This window comes from Typopeltis vanoorti, chromosome 6 (genome assembly GCF_054136105.1).
Source record: "Typopeltis vanoorti isolate ZY-2024b chromosome 6, IOZ_Tvanoo_1.0, whole genome shotgun sequence".
NCBI lineage: Eukaryota > Metazoa > Arthropoda > Arachnida > Uropygi > Thelyphonidae > Typopeltis > Typopeltis vanoorti.
This window is the reverse complement of record NC_143554.1, coordinates 131,508,692-131,525,919: the sequence shown is the minus strand read 5'-3', so window position 1 is coordinate 131,525,919 and position 17,228 is coordinate 131,508,692. Positions and strand designations below refer to the sequence as shown.

Here is a 17,228-nt window from a genome sequence, read left to right as displayed (position 1 = left end):
TACTTTGAGAATAGACTTAAGGTCCGTACCAAAGCAAGCAACAATACAGAGGGGACTGGTAGAAACATAAGTTTTTAAAGAGATTTTATAGAATTGACACCAGACATTTTCAAAGACATGGCAGGAAGGAAGAATAGGAAAAGGGGTTACCACTCTGGCAATTGAGAGTATTAGCAAGGGTGTTAGGACTAAACTTCTTAGCTTGGAAGATGGAAAATGGGTTGCCAGAAGTGGTTGTGTGCTTTCTCAGTGAATTGAGTTCAAGGAGAGGAAGGGTAGGCATCGTGTGAATAATGGTTGCTGGCCTGGTTGACTGAGTTTAGTGTATCCACTCTCCAGCCAAAAGGCTGCAGGTTCAAATCCTGACGTGGGCATGGAAGTTTTTGACTGTCTTTCACATTCATTCATACAAGTGTATAAACACTCTCCCAAGATGGACCCAATCCTTCTGCATTGGGAGAGGCCTTTACCAAACAGTGGTGGAACATACAGGCTGAGAAGTGAAAGAGAATAATGGCTAGTGCAGGCCTCCCATGATGAGTCTTTGACTCTATGGATATACCCCCAAAAATTAAATTATTTTTAATATGAATTCCATCAGGTTGTAAACCTATGGCATGTTAATATTAGTTCTGCTGATTGTTTAATGTGGGCATGGGCAACCTTTCCTAGTTCTGGGACCAAATTATCATTCTGTCTCCGAGGCATGGGCTGGACCAAATTATTAAATTAAATAAATTAATATTAAATGAATTAAAACAAGTTGCTACTTCATATTTTATTTATAATATAATGCTTTGGTATAAAGCTCTACATAAATTTTATAATATAATGAACGACATAACAATTTAATGTGAAGATTGGCCTTGTACTTCAACTACAAGACTATCAAAATTGACGTTAATATTACTTAAGGATAATCGCATAGAATTTTCGAGGTTTTCGTCCGTTATTCTTGTCCGGATTTTTGATTTTTTGTATTACATCCTCGAAAAAAACTGTTCGCATATATGTGCTGCCGAAAAGACAAATGATTTTTCTTGAAAAGGCGCGTAAATTTGTATATTTTATTTCCACCAAATAAAATTTATAAAAATCCGTCAAAGCAATGTTGTTAAATTGTGATTTTAGCACTAAATCCGCCTGAAGCTCAGTAAGTTCCATCTGTAAGTTTACTGGCACATTATTTATATTAGCATCCATCGGACGGGCAAATATAGCGAATGTGAGTCTTTATTTTTGAAGTCGGCAAACCTTGTTTCAAATTGCTCTATTAGTGCCTTCAGTTCATCTCCATAACACTTATAAGGGATTTAAATTATACATATTTGGTCGTTTTATAATAGAAATACAATTTTATTAATACAGACCAGTTTACAATAAAACTTATATTAAAACCTACCAGTTTCGCCAGCAAACTGTCTGGCTTTTTCAAGGCGTTTACGGAGATATGAAAACTAGTAAATGCAAATTGAAAGGAACATAAAAAACGTTGTAAACCAACTAGTAGCTATGGTTACACGTTTCGCGTGACAGAGAGGACTTATTGTTCTTATTCATTATCACGCATGCATTGTAGACGTGTAATGTGATTACTGGCTAGCTGTAGTTCAGATTGATTGAGAGAGAGGATCAAGTTTTTCCACGAACTGTTTAGGATTATACCCTAACAGAAATCAGGGTATAATTCTAAACAGAACACACCATATTTTCTCCCACCATGAATCAGACAAACTTCGCTGAAATAGATTAGGGCTGGATCAAAAGAAGAAGGCCAGACCCTGGTCTAATCTATTTCAGCGAAGTTTGATTCATGGTGGGAGAAAATATGGTGTGTTCTACTAACTCACATTAAGCTGACGTCATATGATTTGCGCAAAACACACCATGTTTTCAACAACCAAGGTCTCTTTCTCACTGACTAGCGGAGTGTGTGTGAACGTGTTACAACGTGCCAGTTCGGTACTTGCGTTGGTGTTGTGCTTTGTTCAGTGCCTGCATTGATGTTATGTTCTGTTCAGTGCCTGCGGTGTAGAAGACAGTTCTGAATATCGCTTATAAATTTGGGACGTCAGGGGTTATTGCAAAAAAAAAAAAAGAAGCAAAGTAGATGCAGAGAATCTTCAATTTCAGGACAACTGGACAGAGGAGTATTTTATTCTGAATAAAGATTTGCTGTGCAACGAATCCGTATCCGTCAACAAAGAATACAACTTGAAGAGACACTTTACTTCGAGACATGCGGATCACCCAAAAATTGATGGACAACTATGAAAAAACGAAATACAGAAGTTGAACTTGGATACCCAGCAGCAAATGTTCAACAAGCAAAGAACGCAGCACCACAGCATTGTCAAAAACCAGCTATGTGGTAAGCGAAAAAATCGCTAAGCATTCTAAGTCATTTGGTGAAGGAGATTTACCAAAGAATGTCTGCTGGATGTTGCAAGTATAATATGTCCTGAAAAGAAAAGACTTCGAGAATATTCGTTTGTCGAGACGTACTGTTGTCTTACGGATAGAAATTATGACTGATGATATCAAAAAAAGTTTAAAAGTGAAGATTGCTAGATTGGAAGCATTTTCAATTGCTTTGGATGACAGTACCGATGCCTCCGATACAGCACAACTAGCAATATTTATTCGAGGAGTTGATGTGGATTTCAACATCACAGAATAATTATTGGCTTCGGTCGCTAAAAGGAACAACTACCGGTGAAGATATATTTGAAACAGTCAACAGTCTTCGAGAGATTTGGGCTTAAATGGAGTTCACTATCTGGCATATTCGCTGATGGAGCCCCTGCAATGGTTGGTGCACAGAAGGGATTTATTGGAATAGTTCATGAAAGAGCAATAGAACTACAGATCCATCCGGAAAATTTAACAAATTTTCACTGCATTGTCCACCAACCAAATCCGTGTGCAAAATCGATTAAATTCACAAATGTTATGGAAGTTGTAGTAGCCAGTATTAACTTTATTAAGTCACGTGCACTTAACCACCGCTAATTTAAGGAGTATTTGGCAGACCTATTTTCGGATTATGAAGATGTGTCTTATTATTGTAAAGTGAGGTGGTTGAGTAAAGTTAAAATGTTAAAACGATTTTATGATCCAAGACAAGACATTGCAGATTTTATGGACATAAAAGAAAACACAATTAACCAAGTGAAAGATGAGTGGGTGTGTGATTTAGCATTCCTTGTAGATGTCACCGGATACCTAAACGAACTGAATCTTAAATTGCAAAAACAAGGACAATTGGTTCATGAACTGCATTGGACATGTCAAAGCTTTTTTGTAATAAACTAAGATTGTTGGAAAGTCAGATAAGAGCTAAAAATTATCAATTTCCTACTCTAGCAACTCATAAAAATATCCCTTATAATTGTTATGGAGATGAACTGAAGGCACTAATAGAACAATTTGATACAAGGTTTGCGGACTTCAAAAATAAAGACTCACATTCGCTATATTTGCCCGTCTGATGGATGCTGATGTAAATAATGTGCCAGAAAACTTACAGATGGAACTTATTGAGCTCCAGGCGGATTTAGTGCTAAAATCACAATTTAACAACATTGCTTTGATGGATTTTTATAAATTTTATTTGGTGGAAATAAAATATACAAATTTACGTGCCTTTTCAAGAAAAATCATGTCTTTTCGGCAGCACATATATGCTAAGTTTTTTCGAGGATGAAATACAAAAAATCAAAAATTCGAACAAGAATAACGGACGAAAACCTCGAAAATTCTATGCGATTATCCTTAAGTAATATTAACGTCAATTTTGATAGTCTCGTAGTTGAAATACAAGGCCAATCTTCACATTAAATCATGTCGTTCATTATATTATAAAATTTATGTAGAGCTTTATACCAAAGCATTATATTATAAATAAAATATGAAGTAGCAACTTTTTTTAATTCATTTAATATTAATTTATTTAATTTAATCATTTGGTCCGGCCCTTGCCTCGGAGACAGAATGATAATTTGGCCCCAGAACTAGGAAAGGTTGCCCATGCCTGCTCTGTGATAACCACTGGTTATCTATCTTCTGTTTAGCAACCAGTGAGTTAAGCAATTGCATTCAAGCTATCAAATAATCACAATAACAAAAGAAAAATCAAATATTTGCTTGAAACAATAAGTAGTTTATAAACTGACTTTTTTTAAATTTAAGTTGATTAGGGATTATTTATATATAATTATAAGCAATTGCATTCAAGCCATCAAATAATCACAATAACAAAAGAAAAATCAAATATTTGCTTGAAACAATAAGTAGTTTATAAACTGACTTTTTTTAAATTTAAGTTGAGTAGGGATTATTTATATATAATTATATATGCAGGATGCAGCACTTGAAAATACAAGCATAGGGCACAGCATGTGGGACTGGCTAGAAATTTGGTTGAGAGAGGTAAGGCGATGAAGCTAGTAATATCTGTTAACTGTGTGTTTTCTGCCTTGTTCAACATTGGAATGCTGCGAATTGGCAAAAATTAACAGAGGGAAACTCATGTTAAAATGTATTTAAACTTTTCATTTAAGTTTACAGGCATCTTCAGTATAGAATTACAGAAAGGCAATCAAATAACAGTTCTAAAAAGCATCACTGTAGTAGCTTTCATTTTATTTGTATGGGGTTTCCCCTCATTCCTTAGGACTGGTTGAGCCTTCCTAATGAGGGAATTAAGTATTTTATGATTGTAAATCAGTGTGTTCACGGGCCAGTATGGCTGTTCTGAGGGACAAAAAACCCTCCACCTCCATATGATATGAGACTGGCTAACTCAACCATTAGTCGAAAGAGAGCAGATAAAGGTTCCTCACATCATGGATGGGAATCAAACCCAGGTCTTTCCGATCAAAGGGGATTGTCTATACTGAATGATCTACGGAGGCTCTAAAAAGAGCCAATTTCCTAACTGAAAAATAGGAAAGATTAGATTTAAACAATACCATCTCCCATAAAGGAAATAAATGCAGACTGTCAGATCTGTTTGCATTTATTAACAAATGTGTGAAACTTTATACTGCAAACATGTTCTATGATGGTGTGTGGATTTTCACTTCCTCAAATTCAGCAGTTGTGTTTACTTGCTTACTTATGTGTACTTGTCACTGAAAACAATCGTGCCCAAAAAGTCCTCATTTTGTTTTCCTACTGATCATTTCCATACAGAAATCTTGGAATGTTTTCTGTCTTTCTTCAAATGTATGAGGGTAAATTTGTAGAGCCTTAAATGTAGACCAGTGGTGGCCCATAACATAAGCACTGCACCACCACAAAGAAAAAATTAAACTTTGTGTTTATAAATAATGCTTACATTATATAAATACAATACAACATGTTAAAGGTTACAGCTTATCTTTTGACATTGATTGAATAGTTAATTGGATTCGATTAACGCGTTAGATTACGAAACAAATGCACTGCGATCTAACGCCGAAATTAGTTTGCGCTTGTCATTGCACATTGTCATTCCCACACTGCCCAAACAGCAGTGTATCTTTAGTATGCTTCTGCCCGTTATTTCTGAGAGATATGAAACGTTTATTATTGGTGAGTGGTGAACTATTTTTTGTAAATCTTATTTTATTTTGTTAAAATAACATAATTTATTATAGATACAAGGCTGAATTATGACGAGTGTCACTGTTGAAAATATGAAAAGGATTATATTTTTTCAATTATCGTTACACGAAACAAATGCACTGCGATCAAACGCCGATATTCGTTTGCACTTGTCATTGCTATTGATACGAAACTTTTATTATTGATGTTTGTTCGTGGTGAGGATGAAATATTTTTAATATGTAAATTTATTTATTAATAAATTCGTTACTGATTAGGAAAAAAAAATTTTTTTTTTTTTAATATATGCAGCACCCCTACTTAAAAATTTTCACCGGCTGCCACTGATGTAGATGCTGTTGTAAAACGCCACACAGTAGAATTCCATTTTGATGAGATGCTCATCTAGTCGACTTTCCAAGGCTTCTCTGGAAACTTTCCCAAACTCCTTCCACAACAGCATCTGCCTTCCTGTTGACCTTGGATGATGCACAGAACAGCCTGTTTCCACAATATTCTTCAATATTCTTGTGCCATGTGTAGATGATGTGCTTACTAGGAGATTCTTTGCCATATTGCATGCAGAAATTCCCCTGAACTTGTATTGCAGATTTCGTTTTCTCAAACACACAACATGCTTGCTCTGCACCATCAAACATCATAATTTTCAAATGGTGACATATCATGCCATCTAGTGTTGTCATTTGGTAATAAAGTTATATGACCAAAATTGGTTTGTCTTCAAAGTTATTCTCTGTTCTGATGCAAAGTTTTGTATACACCTTTTTGAAACCCTCTGTGTGTGTAAGTTAGGAAATCACTGACCATTTCAGTTATCTTAGATTAGCTACTAAAGTGATGTTTTTTAGAATTCTGTTGTTTGATTGGCATTCTGTAATTATGTACTGTAGATGCCTATGAAATGCAGACCAAAATATAACAAACAAGTTTTAATGCGAGTTTTCCTTCATTTTTTATGGTTTATCATTCCTCTGGCTGTAAAGTTTATTTTGCAAAGGAGGGGAGAGGCAAGTTTTCAGGAGGAAAAGTTGCATCATATGAGATTAACTTGTCACCAGTTTAGAAGCTTACATGATGGCCTCATGACTTAGATGGATTCATATTCTAGTCTTTCCAACCAAATTGCAAGTGCCACATTATTGTTATGGGAGCATGTGGGAAAGGGAAGAAGTAGCCAAGATCTGGATATAATTTTTTTTAATTAGAACACACAACAATATTGAATATAATATTATAAAACAATTTTATATTCAATATTGTTAATGCCAGCAAATGGAATGTTACAGTAAAATTCGAAGTTGAATAATGTTTCACATCAAAACTCGTGGCAAATGTAGTTTCATGTAAGAGATTATATAAACACTCATAACTACTAAATTAAAAAAACAGAAAGAAAGCATGAAAAGTTCTTTATTAGTGCTGTAGAGCATAAAGTGTTTCTGCAATACAAAAATCAAAAACAAAAAAATATTCAAAAGGCAATTAACAATCCCAAATGCATTAAGGTATAATAAATACATGCAACACATTAAAGAACTAAACTTTGGTTATTTTTCACTGTAATAAAACTGTCTTAAGGTAACAACTTACTAGACTAGACAGTTGCAGTGATTTCATGTTTTGCAAATAACCAATTTAAGTGTGGATTTGCTTAAAAACCAGTATTAAAAATTTGCAGTTTTTTTTTCCAGCAAAAATGCACAAAAAATGCATGCACATGATTAGCAAGAACAATCTGCTCATAAGTTCAAACTTGCTCTTAAAAAATTGCATGGTTAGTACCTGGACAGCTTGAATATCTAAACTGCAATCTTACACATTATGTATGTATGTATATATATATATAAAAGAAATAAGTCACTTCTATGCTAAATTAAGGAATGTAACCAGAGAATAACAAAGTGCAATTTTTCTATTTTGATCAACAATGGTACTATAACAGAGGCTATGCCACTTTACATAAATAAAACAGGATGTTTATAAAGTTCTTTTCTTTGACTTTTAGCGATTTCTTCTGTACCGTATATTACAAGAGGCTGGTGTATAATCAGAAACAAATGATACATTACAGACGGCGAAATGTACCCAGGTGCATTTTACAGTTAGGACAGCGATGGTCAACATCTTGGCATTCAGGAATACAACATGGAATGAGACAGCATCCAAACCAGCATCTATAATTAGAAGATAAAAATTTTACTAATGCAAAAATTTAAAGAAACAGTACATAAAAAAAACAGCCTTAAGTTTGAATAAATTTGTATTACAGTCACATAAGAGCAATGCTATGTAACTGGAAGGAAACCTCCAAATAGCCTATAAAAGAATGCAGAGAATGAACAATCTTTTGATCCAATATCAAATCCTCAACCTTCTCAGAGTGTACTCCTTTTTAGGAATCTACTTGGAAGTTGAATGAACCATGACAAGCTGGTAATATGAAAATTAGCTGACAAAACTGTTTCATATCAGCCAAAACTACAAACATTATTCCGTTTCAGCATAATCAGTTATACGAGAGGGATCTGAAAAGTTCTGATAAACACCTATCACAAAATGATATTAAAGCAAATGATATAACCACAAGAAAGAACATACTAGTAGCAGAGTTACGAAGGTAACTTATGTTCTTATATCCTCATGTTTCCTTTTTTTTTTAGGCTTACATGGTGATCCGAATACAATTTGGAAAATTATGAACAACTACATGTTTGAGTAAAACTTTAGTTTAATATAAACTAAGATCCACTTTCAACGTTTCGACCTTTATATCAAGGTCATCTTCTGGAGCATATGCACTATGTACAGAAAACAAGCTACACTACAATCTACATGGTTTGTTAAAGTTACTGACCAACCTTTACAACAATTATTAGCCTGACCTCTGGCAAAAAAAATATAAATAAAATAAAAAAATAAAAATATACATCAATGCTAGAGTCCTATTAGTAATATTATCTACTGGTTGTAAAATTACAGTGGGAGCAACTACAAGTCTGTCTGTCTGTGTGTGTGTGTGTGTATTAACACCATGATCATACATATACATTCCAACCAGTTGGTATGGAATGTATTTTTTCCAATACTGGCTGAAGGTTGCCTAGAGTCCTGACATATGCTGGATACTACGTGTTAGGCGGGCTAAGTGTGTGCCATCCAGATTCTTGGAATTTTCATGCCACCATTATTGTTGATATTTGGGTGGTTCATCAGAATTTCGCAGGCTTCCTTAAATTTTCTTTCATACAAGGTTTTAGTATGGTGTAAAGAGCAGGTACTTTTCCAGTAGATTTGGTGTAAGGTGTTGAGAGCATGATCTGAGAGGCCTGCTTCACCAAAATGGTTATATTTAATGTGTCTTATGTGTTCTTTATTACGTATGGGGATTGTACGTCCTGTTTCACCAATGTACGGTAAGTTACAGGTGCAGCGGATGCAATAAACTGCAGGATGTGCTAATGGAAGGAGAGGATCCTTAGAGAAGTTGAATACGTCTTTAAGTTTAGTAGGTGGTTTAAAGGTTGCATTGAGGTTATAATGGTGTAGGATTCTGTTGATTTTTTCAGATAACCCTTTAATGTATGGGATGGCTATGGTTTTACTGTAGTCTAGATTCCTTTTTGTTGATGTTTTATGAAGTATTTTTGTTATAGCCATTATTTATGAATGTGTCGCTGATGATTTTTAGTTCCTGTTTCAGAGCTTGCTGGTTGGAGCAAATTGTTATAGCTCTGTTTTTAAGGGTGTTAATGACTCCATATTTTTGTGATGGGTGGTGGTATGAATTAGCATGTATGTATTGGCCAGTGTGTGTCGGTTTGCAGTAGACCATGAAGGATAGACTGCCTGAAGGAAGATGTGCGACCAGTGTATCTAGGAACTGGAGTGAGTTCTGATTTTCTATTTCGATGGTAAATTGTATGCGTTCATGTTGTTTGTTCAGGTGGCTAAGGAATGTGTTTAGCGTTTGTCGCCCATGCGACCAGATAACGAACACATCATCAACGTTTTTTTTTTTTTTTTCCGCCAGAGGTCAGGCCAATAATTGTAACGGTTGGTCAGTAACTTTAACAAACCTTGTTTTCTGTATATAGTGCATATGCTCCAGAAGATGACCTTGATATAAAGGTCGAAACGTCGAAAGTGGATCTTAGTTTATATTAAACTAAAGTTTTACTCAAACACAGTAGTTATCTCCATAATTTTCCAAAATGTATCCTCATATGTTCTTTATTGTGGTTATATCAGTTCCCCCCCTTTTTTTTCCCCATGGGAAAAATAAAGCTTCTGGAAATGTTAAAATTAACTGAAGGTAGTACCATCATGATGTATACGAAGATCAGTGAAGTAGACCACAAGAGGAATTACAGAAATACTATGTGACAATTGGTGCTAACCCAAAACAGACAAACTTAAGATTTTTCTAAATAAGCATAAGGTGATTTAATAAACAAGGAAAAGACAATTCATGCTGGATATCTAAACAGCAGAATGCAAAGTTAATAATAAGCCATAATTTACTTCAGTGGTAGGTAAATTTCACTGCTTGGCAAAAGATCACAATTCTTCTTACTGACCTGAAATGGTCCACTGCAAGTCTCACCTTCCATTATCCAGTATATAACTGTCAACTTTCACCATACTTCCAAAAACTTCCCAGAGTCATTAACATCCTCAAAAAAAACTGAGCAATAACAATTCATTCTAATGAGCAAGCTCTTAAAGCAAGCATTACAAATTATTAGCAATACATCTAAACAATAGCTACAGAAAAAATATCTTCAATAAAATTCATAAAACTATGCCAAGAATGGAAATAACATAGATCGTACTAAAACTTCAGAAAAACAAATGGACTGTTACACAATTACAACCTTAATGTTACCTTGAAAACTCCCTACAAAATTGAACATATTCTATTCCAATAAGGATCTCCACCAGCCTACCCTGGAGTGTACTGAATTTGATATATCTGTAACTTGCCTTATACTGGTGAAATAGGATGCATGATTCTAATCCAGAAAAATAATACAAATGTTAAAAATTAAAATTTTGGTAACTTGAGCCTCTCTGTTCAGTGTAGTATTAAGAGCATGAGCTCATAACAATCTACACCAATTGTCAAATTTCTAGATTACTCCAGATAATGACCTTGATACGAAGGTTGAAATGTGGAATAATTTTTTGGGTTTATATTAAATAAAGTTATTACTCCAACACGGTAGTGTTGTCTCTTTGATGTTATTACAATGAAAAAATGTTCAATATGTACTTTTCAGAGTAGGGTTCCCAGATAATCTAGAAATCTGGCCTGCCCGTGGTACTAAAAGAAATAATGATACTACTAATAATGTATTATAGGTTAACATCCTTTCATGGCCGGAATTCACAATACTGATTTTTGCTTAGGATGCAGGCTATTATTAACACCATGTTCCAACACAGAAAAGTGTATAAATTCATTTTTGTGTTGGAACACAAAGAAAACATACATGAAATAAGAAATTTTGTTTGTAAGCAACAGTATTTATTTTCCATACATCAAAAATCCAAGCTTAATGTCTGTAACCTGACACTAGTTTTGTAGCTTTTTTGTTCTACATCTTCAGAATTAATTTGACAAAAATAAACTTTATAGATTTTAGACAAAAACTGTATTAATCATTAATTTCTGAAAGAAGTGGAAATCACTACATATATTTTTTTTTAAAATTTATCCCGTACATGAGGTATAAAAACCTATAGCACATCAGTGCCATCTGTGAGGTGCAGATAAGGGATGAGAAAGAAGAAACCTATTGACATTCTTCTTAAAGAGTTGAAGGTCGAAAGTGTTGGGGAACACATTGTGGGGAGGGCTGTTCCAGAAGACAGAAGTAGATAGAATAAACAAGGAAGAGGAGAAGCAGATTCGATAAGTTTGCAAATGTATTGTAAAGGGATGTTGGACAGCTGCTGCTCTTGTTTTAACAGGCCCAACAGCTAGTGGAGGAATGATGTTTGCCAATTCACTGGAGCAGTGACCATGGAAATACCTATAGAAGAGAGAGAGAGAGACAGAGCTGAAACATTGCATCTGTTAGATAGAGGTTGAAGTGAACCTGTGAGGGAAGAATCATCTATGAGCTGAACTTCTGTCCTCTGGACAGCATCAAGATTTTCTAAGGGAGTTTTAGGTGCACCATCCCAAATGTGAGAACAGTATTCTAAGATTTGGGATTTATATAGGGTTAGTAGGTGGATGGGTGTAAAATACCTTAAGTGGAAAACAGTGCCTAGTATTTTAGAAGCTGAGAGATGTGTTTGTGCCAGGAGAGTCCATCCACCTATTCATTGGACATCAGATGCTGTATGGTCACCCAGTTGCTCGATGATGTGCCACACCAGTCCTTGCTAGTTGGTCCAGTTATATGTTTTTCTGGAGGGTTCAACTCTCTGAAGATCAGTCACATCATCCATTCATCTCAATGATGGCCTATTCCAGGTTTACCTTCTATTACAGTTTTGAGAAGTCCTCCTGACATCCTTTCACACTGTGTCCAAAGTATTTCAACTTTCTTCCATGTCATTAACCCGTCTGTTCTGCCTTACAGCATATGATATCCTCAGCCTTCTGTAAATCTCAAAAGCAGCTATCCTTTTCCTATCGGACTTCTTTAAATTTCAAGTCTCACAATAAGTTGTTGGAAAAACAGCTACATCCAGAATCTTCAGATTTGTTCCTATGGAGACAGATCCATCTTTCCAGATTTTAGAAAAGTCTCTGACTGTTGTTTTAGCCATTCCTAATCTTCTGAATAGCAATTCTTCACATTAATAATATATCCCAAGTGCTTGAACTTCTGATTTCAATTCTTTCCCCATTAAGGGACACTTGTTTCTCAGGAGCTTTCCTGTCTATATTTCCTTCAAGAATCATAATCTCTCCTGCTAAGATTCAGTTGAAGTCCTCTATTCTTAATGAGAGGCCAAAGGTAAATCAGTCCAAGGAGAGATAGTTCATCCTGTCTGCTGATGTGTATATTACTGAGGATAAGAAAAGGCAGGGATGTGTTTTGATAGCACTGAAGGTGATCACATCATCCTTGCCCCAGTGAAGGATGGTATGGAGATCAGTGCTTAAGACACTGGTTGCAGATGATATTGATGTAAGGGATGTCTGGAATCTACATGGCTTGTCAAAGGAATAGGATGAATGGAGAGTGCTATCATTAGCAATACTATGGATAGGATTTGTAGTGATTGAGAGTAGATCATTTATGTATAAGGGAAAGAGGATTGGTGATAGAACAGAGTCTTGAGGTATTCCTGAATTGTTGGCAAAACTTGAAGACAAGGTGCCATTCAAGATGACATGCAGTGAATAACCAAAGAGAAAGCTGGCTATCCAGTTACAGAGGGTAATGGGTAGACTGAAAGAAGACAGTTTGAAAAGCAGGCCTTCATGTGAAACATGATCGAAAGCATTGCTTTCGATCATGTTTCACATGATTTTGGGCAAGTTTCTCTGAACCTTTCCATGGCACATTTCCAGTGGTGGATGATGTATGCTATGAGATTAGCTGTGGATCTCAATCAGTAGAATCCATACTGGTGGTCTCTGATGATTAACTGGTGGGCTTCTAGAAAGTGAAAAAGTTGACTATTGATAACTTTCTCTTAGGTGGTGATGGTGATTAGTAGGTAGTTAGCTGGACAGTGGACTTTTGTCCATTTTTTGGAATGGGTTGGATATATACTTGCTTCCATAAGATGGGATAGGTGCCAACTGAGTAGAAATATTGAATAGATGATAAGAGACAGGTGTTAGCTTCAAGGAGCAAAACATTTGAGTATAATAGGACAAATGCCATCAAGACCAGACAATTTTTTGTAGTTTGTTGTCCTTTTTTTTTTTTGCCCCGAAAGACCAAAGGATGCATACAGCATTCAGTCACTAGCATGGAAGGAGGCAGTTTGCTTTCATCCAATATGCAGGAGCTAAAGAAAATTTCTAAACAAAGATTCTAAACAGCAGAGAAGGGAATGAATTATAATAGATGTTTAGGGAAAAATTTGGAGAAAAGGGCAAAACTAATAATGATAAGGTACTAGCACATACTTAGCATTATAATCAGTTTTTGCTCTTAAGTATTCAGGGCATGGACTAGTCATTAACATTAGGTTCCAACCAAAAAACATACGAAACATGAGTTATTGACTATTATTAGTGATAGTGATGTTCATGCTAGTTCCCAATCCAAAGTAGACAAAGAATTTGAAATCCAAAGTGATTTGGTTTTGAACAGAATAAAAATGATTATTATACCAAAAATATTATTTAAGTTTTAAAAAGAACCAGTTGAAAATCAGAGGTGATATGCAGACTCAAATATAGAAATATTCTTGGAGAAAAATGAAAGTTTGAAAATGAGAACCAAACCTTGGAGACCTGTGACCAAATCTGAAAAAACCATTGAATCAGTCAGGAAGCAAAGCTGTAAAAAAAACACTTCATAGCAAACTCGAGAAGTATTCCAAGGAAAGAAGAAAGCATACTCAAAGATCCCAGCAAGAGTGTTAGGAGCACTTTAAGATTACAGAGAAAATATAAGAATAATGATAAGGTACTAGTTTCACCATGGAAACTCCCTTTTTCATACACATAACTCATTATACTGTGGTATAATTGTATATATATTCTCTACAATCATCACATTCTCAAGCAATGCATCCCAATCATTCACTACTCTTCAAACAAAAACCTAGCTCATTCCCTTGATCACCCAATGGTCTTCCTTAGACAGTTCTAAGAATGAAATGATCTCTCGTTCCTCCATGTATCCCATCACTTTATTGAAAAACCATGCAGTTTACTCTGCAAACTGCATTTTCTCAACATTTCTTCAAAGTCAACATCCAAGAGACCAGAAACCACAGTCAATTATAAAGATGCCAAGAAATTATGTTCTTGGTTTCATCCTCTATCCAAGTGTAAGCAAACAAAGTTTGGGAGCGAAGTCACTTCAAGACTGGGCTACTTGTATATCAAGGCTAATGACTTCACATCAATTGCCTTGGTATCCCATAATGAAAATCACATATCCTTACAGACATGTATAATGCTAAGGAGTATGGGGAGGGCCACTACCAGGCCAAGATATTATATTCTTGAGTTCATCCTTTATCCAAGTGTAAGCAAACAAAGTTTGCACGTAAAGTCACTTCATGACTGGGTTACTTATATATAGAGGATAATGACCACATGTGCTTTGCATTATGGGATACTAAGGCAATTGATGTGAAGTCATTAGCCTCCATACACAAGAAGCCCAGTTGTGAAGTGACTTCACGCGTAAACAACGTTTGCTTACACTTGGATAAAGGATGAAACCAAGAATATAATTTCTTAATATCTTTTAATTTATAGTATATGGGTTATAGCCTTTCGGCTGTTTAGGGGCAGCTATATATATATATGCTGCCACCATCTAGGGAAATGACCATGAGAAAGGTGTTTTCCCGTTGCCTTCCTTGCCATACCATACGCTATGATTGTACCCTCTGTGTTCACGGGGCCAGTTTGCTTGCCTGTGGGATGAAAAATCCCAGATAAACTTCTGGAAAAAATCCTGCCGTCCACACCCAAGACCAACTAACTTGGCTATGGCTGAGGAAATTCCTTAAGCTTCTCACCTTCCCCAGGCATATGGTTGCAAAGTGCAAAGCCACTAGGCTAACTTGCACAGACAATTTATACATACCAAGTAACAAAAACTATCAACACCTAGTCAATTGCATCTGGACACTTTTCAACATCTCTTCATCTAATTTGAAAACAGGTGACCAAATCTGTGCACAGATTTGGTCGTCAAATCAATATGTAGCCTAATCAAGGCTAAAATGAAACCATAATCTACAAGTCAGTTCTCTCTACATTGCCGCCAGAATCCACAATCCAATGTACTGTCCTCATCATTTCAGCAATATATCCTCTAAAGTTTAGGTCTTTATCCACCATCATCCCATATTTCTTATTTCCTCCAATATATCCACACTAACTGTATACTATGTATCCCATCTCTGCTTTCCAAATTTTAAAACCTTACACTTGCAACACGGAACTAATTACTCCCATGTACACTTAAGTCCTCTTGTAAAGCTGCAACAATCTGTTCTACTCCTATTTTTCCCAACTTTGAATCATTCACTCAGTCTATTCAAATCTTCTTTAAGGCCACAACACAGCTCTGCTCCTCATAGCTCTTCCCAACTTTGCATCATCTACTAACAACTGAATATCCCAATTCAAGTATTTCCCAATATTATTAACATACAGGTTTAAACAGAAATGGCCCTAAAAAAGATCCCTAAGGCACACACACCACTAGCAACTTTCCTTGTCTGGGATATTGCTCCCCATATACAATTTGCTGATATATATCAATGTCCAATCTCCAATCCAATGCACTAGTCTAATATCTAACCCCATTTCTTCTAGGTTGACTATCAACTTATGTTATTTATTAAAAGCCTTTGCAAAATCCAAGTATACCAGTGTGCATCCATCTCCCTCATGCATCTTATTGTAATAAGTAGATTAATAAACATGACCTCCCTTTGGCAAATCAGTGCTGTCCATCAAAGATAATGCCACTGTTGTCAACACAATTCCAGATCCTGATTCTCACTAGCCTTTGCGATACTTTTACAACACCTGACACACATTGGTCTATAATTTGATACCGAAATTCTGTCACCTCCTTTATGAAGCAGTACAATCATGCATTCCTTCTACTCCTTTGGATTATTCTTTGTTCTAGCTTCATCTACAGTCCTTATTTACTAGTTATTATGTTTTAACCAAAATCAAAGGCCTACATCTATGCATCAACTTCATTATGGAAAAGGATGGAAAATTAGCCTTCCTGGACATCCTCCTTTCCTATGAGAAAGGTGTTTTCCCATTGCCTTCCTTGCCATACTATATGCTATGATTGTACCCTCTGTGTTCACGGGGCCAGTTTGCTTGCCTGTGGGATGAAAAACCCCAGATAAACTTCTGGAAAAAATCCTGCTGTCCACACCCAGACCAACTAACTTGGCTATGGCTGAGGAAATTCCTTAAGCTTCTCACGTCATCCACAGGAATCGAACCTAGAACGCTCCTTCCCCAGGCATATGGTTGCCAAGTGCAAAGCCACTAGGCTAACTGCACAGATGTACCCCTTCTGGAACTTGCTACACCTATTCATCGTAAGCCTACCTTCATAGGGGTGAGGGAGGGCTACTTTTTACAATAAGATTCAGCACATCAACCATCTCAAAAAATAGGCATCATCAAATCTTTACTCAACAAAGAACATGTCACCTGCTCCAATTCCCAAGCTTTCCAACAAGAATTAAACACCATTGCATCTTACTACAGAATGGTTTCCCCTCAAGGAAGATTAAACTCATCTTGGGCTCTTACAAGCCCAAATCCTTCAACTTGTACAGCGAGTCCCTATTCTTGAAAAGATAATTTAGTTCATTTTTCCCTATCAACAAAATCTCCTCTTGGTCACCACCCACAAAAGATAAACAGCTTATTCTCTCTCTTCCTGGTGTTTACCAAGTTCAGTGTGAGTGCCTCTGCT

General features: G+C 35.9%; 1 protein-coding gene across 2 annotated transcripts in view; it reads right to left on the bottom strand.

Moving 5' to 3' along the window:
- Nucleotides 1-7,002: 7,002 nt before the first annotated feature.
- LOC150105952 (LITAF domain-containing protein-like) overlaps nt 7,003-17,228 on the bottom strand; it is an 89,403-nt gene continuing 79,177 nt past the window's right edge. For both annotated transcript variants that reach the window (XM_090393721.1, XM_090393722.1), the window contains exon 5: nt 7,003-7,784. In XM_090393721.1, coding sequence (XP_090249847.1) covers nt 7,676-7,784 — 109 coding nt within the window. In that variant the 3' untranslated portion in view covers nt 7,003-7,675. The remainder of the gene's footprint in view (nt 7,785-17,228) is intronic.